We start from the raw sequence: 9,836 nt of genomic DNA, 5'->3' as shown, positions 1-9,836 counted from the left end.
GCTTTTAAGACACGCCCACCGGCCAATCAGATTGGCGTCATCAGTGAGGGAAAGACAAGCGGCACGACGCTTGATCTATCTATCTATCTATCTATCTATCTATCTATCTATCTATCTATCTATCTATCTATCTATCTATCTATCTATCTAGATCATTTTCCAACATTGGAAAAGAGTCACAGAAGGACCCTCAGTTAAGATGCAATTTAAAAAAATAAAAATAAAAAAAAATAAAATAAGAAGTTTCATTATCTGAATTCCAAATCGTACACGTTTAACATCTAACTTAAACTTTTGATGTAAAAAAAAAAAATCATTACATGGATAAAGCTCATTCGCTATTTTGTCAGTTATTATTCTGGCATTGAAGTTAACAAACGTCTTTGTCCATGTTATTTCTGAGCCTCCTGTATTTCGAACAGTAATATGGCGCCCTCTCCTGGCAAATATAACTCAACCTGCCATGTATCTACAGTTGAAATAAAATATTTACATACGCCACACGAAGAGAGACATGTTCCCCCCCCCCCCCCTCTCATTGTCTGACATGAAATCAGACAATTTTGCCCCCCAGTTTTAGGTCAATTAGGATTACCAACATTATTTCTCTTTGCTAAATGGCAGAAGACAGTTTTTCATTACTTTCTTCAAAGTCTGTTGTTGACATCAATCCTTTTTCTACCTTTTTCTTCTTTCTTTTTCTTATCCTCACCAGGGTCGCGGGTATGCCGGAACCTATCCCAGCTAACTGCGAGCGAGAGGCGGGGTACACTCTGAGCTGGTTGCCAGCCAATCGCAGTGATGTTTACATACATTAGTATTTTTCATTTTATTAGTATTTGGTACTTTTGCCTTCAAACTCTATGACTAGGGTCCAACGTTTTGCGTATCCTTTCACAAGCTTTTCACATGAGCTGGCAAGGATTGTGGTCAATTTTTCTTGAACTGAACTAATTGGTATAACCGTGCCAAGTTTGTAGGCCACCTTGCTTGCACATGCCTTTTCAGGTCTGCCCATAAATTGTCAGAAGGATTGAGATCAGGGCTTTGTGATGGAAATTCGATTTTATTTGATTCCTGGCGGACGTCTTGAGATGTTGCTTCAGTATTTCCTTATAATGTTCTTTCCTCGTGATGCCATCTATATTGTGAAGTGCACCAGTCCCTTCTCTAGAAAACAACCCCACAAAATTATGCCGCCAGCCCCTTATTTCAAATTTGGGATGGTGTTCTCAGGCTTGCAAGCGTCCCTTTTTCCCCCTCAAATGTAAGGATGCTCATTATAGCCTAATAGTTCCATTTAGTATTGTCAAACCACAAGTCTCCAAAAACCAAGGTCGTTGTTCCTGTGTGCATTTGGAAACTGTTATTTGGCTTTTTGATGCTTATTTCGGCGTAATGGCTTCTTCCTGGCAGAGTGGCCATTCAGCCCATGTCGGTACAGTACTCGTTTCACTGTGGATAATGACACATAATTTTGGTATTTCTCATTGGGAATCTCAACAGGAATCTATCTATCTATCTATCTATCTATCTATCTATCTATCTATCTATCTATCTATCTATCTATCTATCTATCTATCTATCTATCTATCTATCTATCTATCTATCTATCTATCTGTCTATCTGTCTATCTATCTATCTATCTATCTATCTATCTATCTATCTATCTATCTATCTATCTATCTATCTATCTATCTATCTATCTATCTATCTATCTATCTATCTATCTATCTATCTATCTATCTATCTATCTATCTATCTATCTATCTATCTATCTATCTATCTATCTATCTATCTATCTATCTATCTATCTATCTATCTATCTATCTATCTATCTATCTATCTATCTATCTATCTATCTATCTGTCTATCTATCTATCTATCTGTCTGTCTGTCTGTCTGTCTGTCTGAAGTCCTGTCGCCCTTACTTCCGGTATAACCCATCCCCGAAAAGACTACATTACCTAGCAGCGCCGCAAAGCCTTGTGGGTAGGTTACCAACGTCCTTGTCCACCAAGCGCCCACCGACTGGCTTCGCGCTTGGGATTTTGGGGGTCTCTGTCATTCACTAGTACTTGAACTAAGTTGGAATTGTCCAACATGATTGCAGCAAGATTGCTCCGCCGTTCTCTCCCCGTACTGAGGCAAGCGCGCTGCTACGCCGAGGCTGCCTCCGGTGCCCCGCAGATGTCCTTCACTTTCGCCTCCCCGACACAGGTAGCCGCGGCGTTGAGAATGCTAGCCGGGCCTAGCTAGCGTTAACAGAACAGTTTGCTCAATATTCGGTTTAATGCATTGTCAAAAAATATTCGACAGTGTATGTCATTTGTCTGTTTTTCTGTCATGCATATTAATGCCTTGTTCCATGCTCCGTTTTTTTTCTTTTCCCGTTTACAATTGCACAATTTACAGTATTAGCAATGTGTTAGCCTTACCGAGCTCGGTCAGCGAGATGCCATTCATTTATTGTTGACCTGCGGTGGAACTAATTACAATCACGTTAGGTTGAAATTATTCTTGTGTAAATCTCATATGAACTACTTCACGATTTTTAAACAATATGACCCCAACTTGACATTTTAACTTAGCTCTCTAACCTTGAGTTCTACTCAATGGACAGTTACACTTAAGTAAACCTGAACTTCTGGCGTCCAATACAAGAGTTGTATGGAATTCAGGTCACATCTGAAACAGTAGCAATTGTTGGAGTTGAGGGACCATGCCCCAGCACGGCTAGAAAAAAATTGAGTTGTATTGCACGCTCCCAGATATTGCCTATAATACCCAGAGCTGCAATCTCAAGCAACTTTAATAGCATTTCAAACTCATCGTACAACAATACCTTTATAAAGAAACGGCTGACAGAAGGAAATGCACTGTAAGTATGACGGTGCAGGTCTGTATGACACTGCTTTGTATCACACAAAAATACTCAGTGATGCATATATACTCTCATTATTCAAATACATATATTATGAAAGACTAGAATTAGTTGGGCTCTTACTGTACCTTATCTTAAGCAGCTAACTGTTAGCAGTTGACCAGGTCTTATCTTCCACCACTGTCAATAATCAGCCAGACCATTCTGCAAGTGTTTTGGCCGTGTCTTGGGTTGAGATGGAAAAAAGCACAAAAAAAGGCAGATTTGCAACAAATAGTTTATGTTCTACAACAAAACTCAGAAAAAGTTAAATTGGCACGGGTTTACTTTACTGCACTATAAACACCTAGCTGGAGTTTTGTGAAACATCTATAATGTTGACAAATAATTCCCATCATATTTCTCATGTCATATTTGCAGGTGTTCTTCAAAGAGGCCACCGTGAAGCAGGTGGACGTGCCCACGCTGACTGGCGCGTTTGGTATCCTTCCTGCCCACGTGCCCACCTTGCAGGTCCTGCGGCCTGGCGTTGTCACGGTCTTCAGCGACGACGGCTCCGCTGCTAAATACTTCGGTAAAGCAGACATGGCATATAACAGCTAACCCAACCAGACCTGAGTGTGGTATAATGTTTTTTATTTATTATTAATGCACCCCCCTCCCCCACTCTCCTGCCTCCTTGTATGTCATGTAGTGAGCAGTGGGTCCATAACGGTCAATGCCGATTCTTCAGTGCAGCTGCTCGCTGAAGAGGCTGTACCGCTGGACCAGCTGGACATTGCTGTGAGTGAAATACAAAGGAATTCTAACAAAAAGACATGGACACATTAAGCCTGTGTGTGTTAAAATGATTTTTTTTAGAAATTACATTCACTACTGATGTTAAGATATGATACTCATGTGCCCAAATTTGAGTAAACGGCAAGAGACTAGCATAATTTTCCGGCAAAAACAGCATGGGGGAGAAAATTGAGGAATCTGTAATTAATGCCGTGCCCCCAGCTCAGGGTCAGATGATGTACTTGTGACATGGTTTAAAAAAAAAAAAAAAAAAAGTAAGTGCTCTTTGCTCAGCCTGAAGTAAACCTCAAAGTGGTCTATGGAGCTGTAACTCACAGACAAGCCTGGTCCATTTGAATTGGATGAACCCATTCCAAATCACTTTTGTGCTTTCTTGTGCTGCGTGACCACGTATTCTCACACCGCTGCGCAAACTAGTTCATTACATACTATTCATAACCTCAAATGTTGTATCTCTGGATTGGCTCGTAAAGCGAACCGGGGAAGCCCTGTATCGGCTTTCATATACAGCAGTACGAAGTAAGGAATGAAAACTCTAAATGATGCATAATTTGGAGTCGAACCTACATAATCCAACACGTATATACCTTTTGATCACAGGTGACAAACAGAAGGCTAGGGTGAGAAGCTCTACCACACTACATCTTCACTCAGTGCTACTTGCCAAAATTCATAAACAAATGAACCAAATTGTTCAGATTTTAATGCACCACACCACTCGGGTGGGGGGGCACTGATACACGGTAGGGCCAATGACTGCCAGTCATAGTAACGGGGGGGTTCTCACTAAGCTTCATGGCAGTGCTCCTTAGACCGGGCCCCCCGGGCTGGATGGCTGCTTGGCTTTGGGGCGCCCCTCTCATGCCCTGCGGCTGGGTGGGTGCATGGGGGGTGGCATTGGGTCCTTGTGGCCTCCTCCGTGTGGCTGGTTGTCGTGGCACCTCGGTGCGGCCGGCGGACCTGCCCTTGGTCCCTCGGTGTGGGACGTGTCCCATTTGCCGGGCTGCTCTCGGGTGGACTCCTGGGCCTGATCCCGTCTCTCGATTGTTTGGGTGGGGTCCTCAGCCACCGTGGTGAAGGCATAACAATTACAGGACCCTTCTGTCAGTCATTGTGCATGCGAAACCGTGTCAATTCACTTGCATGTGTCCGCAGGCACACCCCCCTGGGGCTCTTTCGCTGGGTGTGGGGCCACTCACTTATTGCGACAAATAACTCATGAAAATGAGAATTGCTTGGGTATCCCTTCACTCACACTCTTGTCCTTTAGACTTTTATAATTTACAGTCACTCCCACCACACTTCAGTTGTACAGCCGGGTTCTTCTCCTGTCCTTGTCGTGTCCTGTCTTGTACTGTCCTTCCCTCGCAGGGTGTAGCATTACTGCCCCAGACAACACTCATATCTAATGTTTAATTGTTCTAGATATGTAATGATTTACTTTCCTCATCGTTTAGTTAGTGCTTTGTCTTTTGTCTTATTTTCTCACACCCCTCTAGAAACATTTTGTTCGACTGATCGACTCTGATTCTCAATGAATATAAATGATGATACTACGAAACCACAGCGGCAGCTCAAAAACTCCACTGTGACACTGTAAAACTGTTCCACCCTAAAAGGGATACAGAGCCTCCATTCTGCTTGACCTAACAGCTAAAAATGACAATCAATCAATCAACCAATAAACCAAACCAAAGCAAAGCAACCACCCTCCCTCAAATTTACAACACCAGTCACAGCGGTCTCAAATTTACAAGACTGGTCACAGAAGATCCAAATATGTCCTTTGTTCATAAAAGGTTGGTAAATACTGACTCCAGCTGAGAGTCCCATCAAGACAACTGGAATCAGATCAAAATAAGGTAAAAACCTACCAAAATGTAAGCAATAAACTGCTGTGCTAAACTCAAAGGACTTATGCTCAGTCATCCATATGACTAATGGGGATCAGCTCCAGCTATCAAGACATTGAAACACTCATTAAGACTGGAGCAATACTCTGCTTTAAATTAGTCCACTTATTTCACAGTCTTGTTACGTATGCTTTCATCAGAATCATCTTTATTTTCTAAGTATGCCCCCCAAAAAAACAAAAAATATATATATAAATGCAATAATTATCTATATAAATAAATTATAAATTCATAAATGCATAATATCCATAAAAAGGTGGTGTACTGATGTGCGCCGGCAGGTTGCATGATATGCTGGTGTCAAGCTTTATTGTAGTTGAATGTCCAAAATTTGGACATTTAAAATTTTGCTTTTGTTAACAAATTGGGTGAAACACCTAATTTACACGCTTTAGTGTGTTTGACAGTCGAGCTCAATTTTTAGTCTGCAAGAGATAACTAAAACTGTTATGTTGGAAATGTGTTACCTTTGTTATGGACAGCCTTAAAATGGAAAACTCTGCTTGCATCCAAGAAAAACAGTCCAGTGCGACACCTATTATTATAGATTTTAATTGTTTTAATGAGATTTGAAAGATGGGGGTGTCCTCATCTACGTTATTGAAGCATTCATAATTACAGGCGTTGGTTCGGGTGTGCCTCCCAGCAGAGATGTGCTCTTTGACAGCAGAAAGTATTCTGTGAACCCCGCAATGACCTCGTTTTGATCCGCCGAGGCGTCTGTGACGACCCGTCTGGTCATCTTCGCAGTTGAACTTGACCGTTTAAATGTCAGGCTTGTTAATGCTCCGCCACGCTATCAACGCTGCCCTCTTTTTGACCTTGGGCAATGCCACTGTCAACTTCACTCCAAAGGACTAATTGAGCATTTTTTTAAAAAATTATTTTTTTATTTTTATTTTTTAAACCCCCATCCCCTTCTTGGATTGTGCGGCAACAATGTGCACGAGGGCCACACCGCTAATAAGCAGGGAAAGGTCATTCACTGTTGAGTTATAGCAGATGTGTCAAATCCCCACTGGGAGACCTTTCACTTCCAGCCTTGTTTGGCATTTCTACTTTCTAATCGCCGCTGTGAGCTTTCAGAGCAAACGCGGCAGTTCTGATTTTTCTCCAGCCGACTTTCGTCACGAGTTGCCTTCTGTTACTTGCTCTGTCCCCTTTTGAAGGTGATTGGTTGTACAAATTTTACCTGTGTCGCTGGATTTGTTTTCTTCAAGTTAAAGGTTTATTTTTAATTTTTTTATGATGGGTAGGTATTTTTTCACAGATACGCCTGTTAAATATCGACAAGAATCAATGCATATCCCTGTTAAATCGTATCCCATTATATAAAAATGTAACCACCCTGATCTACAGTTTTCAGCCTTTTTCAGCCCAGCCCTACGACATACAAAAATAAAACTGAGGGTCATGATCGGGAAGTACAACGTACTATTCATTCCTTCTTACTAGAAGTTGCTGTCCCGTTGAACTCCTGTAAGTGTTGGTGGTGTACCGTCAAAAAGGACGATGTTCCCACCGTCTGTGGGGGGAAAAAAACAACTAGTGCTAACGTTGCTTCAACTGTTCGAGATGACTGTAGTAACAGACTGAAGCCGGTAATTCATCCAGTGTTCACATGACTGGTCGAGCGCTATCAGCAGTTACCCATGTAAACTGTACGACAAACAATTCTTGAATCATCTGTGATTCAAAACTTGCTGTTAGGACTCAAGACCTGTATTCTATGATTCTCTTTCTCTAAATCTAATTATGCCATGTGACGACACCCTAAGCTAGCAATTCTACTTGATTTAGGTGTCATTAGGTGTAGCATATACCCATCTTAAGCCTCGGTGGAGGTCTCCGGTGTCTCTGTGTGTTTGTTTCAGTACAGTGACCAATTGTGTAATGGAGATGTCATGTATTCAAATTAGAAAATTAACAATTGTTTGTTCGTAGTTGTATCTCTCTGCACTGTATTAGCCAATTCTTTTCATCTCCATTCCCCTTTCAACTCACCATTCTTGCTCCTTTGCAGGCTGCCAAGGCCAACCTGGAGAAGTCCCAGGCTGACCTGGCCGGTACGTCAGACGAGATGGCGAGGGCAGAGGTTCAGGTCAGCATAGATGCCAACGAAGCCATCGTCAAGGCGTTGGAGTAGACATGCCCTGCGGTACGGCCCACCACCCAACTTTATCCACCAGTTCATCTGTATGGAAAAAAATACTGTACAAGTTGATTCACACTCACCAGCCACTTCATTGGGTACAACATGCTTGTACAGTTTTTTGATCTTGTAATACCAGTTTAATCTGTTCTGTGACCTCAAACTGTGAGATGCAGGATGCTGGGCAGATGCTGTGAGGTCTGATGCCGCCGCCATCTAGTGGCGGTGTATATGACGCTTCGCTCGGTTCTCAAATTGTCTCTCAACACAAAGCAAACAAATTAAGAGTGACGACTTGTAACTAAAAAAATTTGCAGGCTGGTGCACTCATGAGTTAAAGAACCACTGTAAAATGCTTTAGAAACATACCTCACCGAGTTTGGTGGCACGATAGCCTATACTGTGTACCCTCGTTATTTGCAGGGGGTAGACTGAGGCGGACCTCGAACAGCAAAAATCTGCAGATAATTGATGGCCCTCATCATTGTGATATAATTTTTAACCCTGCAAAATTCTTGAATTAGCAGGGATGAGCTCTGCGATTGGCTGGTGACCAGTTCAGGGTGTACCCCGCGTCTCGCCAGGAGATAGCTGGGATGGGATCCAGCATGCCCGCGGCCCTAGTGAGGAGAAGCGGTACAGAAAATGGATGGATGGAAGCAGGGATGAATAAGCGTTTTCGAGGTTGCCCCCCAACAAAAAAAAAAGAGAAAAATGGAGAGAGAAAAAAAGAATCCGTGAATGTTTGGTTGTTTTTTTTTTTTTTTTGCTGCCCTCCTTCCCTTCTTGCATAAAATCAGCCTCCTTGCTTTTGCCTCATGTCGAAGTAAATACAAGAGGCTTGTTCACCTCAGTTGTTGCTGTTTGTTAACATGTCTTGTTCCAACTGATGGGGCTTGGTTTTCACAGATTATGAGCGGGAAAATGAAGACAGGTAGGCTGATTTGACCAGTCAGGGTTACCCAATGAAGTGGCCAGTAAATACACTATAAGAGATATTTGACAGCTAATCAATGTTTGTTTTACTCCTTTGTACTTCCAGGTCAAAGTGCTTTTTTTGGAGGAACGCCCTTTCAGCATCTTCAGTTGTCCTGTGAATTCCATGCTTGCTTTGTACAGTGGACGAAAAAACAAAATAAATTTACTTGGAATTATCTGGTGACATTTGGTACTTGTTTTTATTCAACTTAAACCGCTAACCACTGCCTCTAACTAGTTGCTGTGTGGCTTTTCCGCCTATTGGTGGCAGCAGATGTCAGCGAAATGGGAAGAAAGCAAGTACTGTACTGTGTTAGATCGTCTGATTATTATTTAACTGACCTTTAAACGTTCCTTCAAGGAATTAAAGCACCATTACAACCACTTTGAGATGAGATAACACATCTGTTTGTTATGAACGATGACCTCCCGGGCTTTGCTCATCAAGCTGGAAAAAGACCTCCATTACCCACTGTGGTAAACTGGTACCCTCTCCTGTTTCATAACCACCTTGAAGCCCCAGTTCATTCATTCACGAGCTGGATTCAAACCAGTTTGTTTTGAATGTCAAGACTCTTGAGGACCCTCAACACATCAGGCGCATGCAATGAAAGCACTTTATTTTTTTTTATTACTAGCCAAACACTCTTGGAGGCCTTATGTGAAGGTTAGGCGTCTTACGTCCTTGTGAATACATAAATGCAATACTATTTTAAATCACGGCATGGACCTGTGGGCTGATGTCTCAGATCTGTAGTAAAAATGACCAGTTCTCGACAGCTCATGGGCCGATCCGTTTGTACGCTTTCATCAAAATCTTCAATCTGCTTGTGGGCACGAGTAACACCTCAGACATGCTGGAAGAAACGCATCACAAGCAACTATTTAATGCACTCTTATACAAGGGATGTTGATGAGTTCATGTTTAAGTTTGGCTAAGGGGGTGTAGCAAATTGACTAAAGACCCTGTAAAGTCAATTTAGAGTTTTGTTTCTAAATGCATGATACAAGTTTGAAGATAATTGCTGAAAATGTGCCAAAACTAAAAATGTAGTACTTGATGGGGAGAAATTCAGCTTTTCAGTTTTCTTGATTTTTGGGTCTGTGT

The 9,836-nt window shown here is 42.0% G+C and overlaps 1 protein-coding gene across 2 annotated transcripts; it reads left to right on the top strand.

Annotated features, from left to right (window-relative positions):
• The first annotated feature begins 1,979 nt into the window (after window positions 1-1,979).
• On the top strand, window positions 1,980-8,904 carry atp5f1d (ATP synthase F1 subunit delta). Of its 2 annotated transcripts, none has more exons than XR_009769096.1 (5): window positions 1,980-2,220; window positions 3,305-3,458; window positions 3,579-3,667; window positions 7,622-7,794; window positions 8,793-8,904. XR_009769096.1 is itself a non-coding variant. In XM_061684758.1 (5 exons), exons 1-4 carry the CDS (start codon window positions 2,104-2,106, stop codon window positions 7,742-7,744), a joined length of 483 nt encoding a protein of 160 aa, XP_061540742.1. In that variant the 5' UTR covers window positions 1,980-2,103; the 3' UTR covers window positions 7,745-7,756; window positions 8,793-8,904. The 2 variants fall into 2 exon arrangements, 1 of the variants encoding a protein (XP_061540742.1); XM_061684758.1 differs by having other exon boundaries at window positions 7,622-7,756.
• Window positions 8,905-9,836: the final 932 nt, after the last annotated feature.

This window comes from Phycodurus eques, chromosome 8 (genome assembly GCF_024500275.1).
Source record: "Phycodurus eques isolate BA_2022a chromosome 8, UOR_Pequ_1.1, whole genome shotgun sequence".
NCBI lineage: Eukaryota > Metazoa > Chordata > Actinopteri > Syngnathiformes > Syngnathidae > Phycodurus > Phycodurus eques.
This window is presented reverse-complemented; position numbering and strand designations above follow the sequence as displayed.

Bases quoted from the DNA above. Each gene is read 5' to 3' on its own strand.
- atp5f1d (XM_061684758.1), top strand. From the start codon at position 2,104: ATGATTGCAGCAAGATTGCTCCGCCGTTCTCTCCCCGTACTGAGGCAA. The intron at 2,221-3,304 runs GTAGCCGCGGCG...TCATATTTGCAG, and splicing joins CTTTCGCCTCCCCGACACAG to GTGTTCTTCAAAGAGGCCAC. The intron at 3,459-3,578 runs GTAAAGCAGACA...TATGTCATGTAG, and splicing joins CTCCGCTGCTAAATACTTCG to TGAGCAGTGGGTCCATAACG.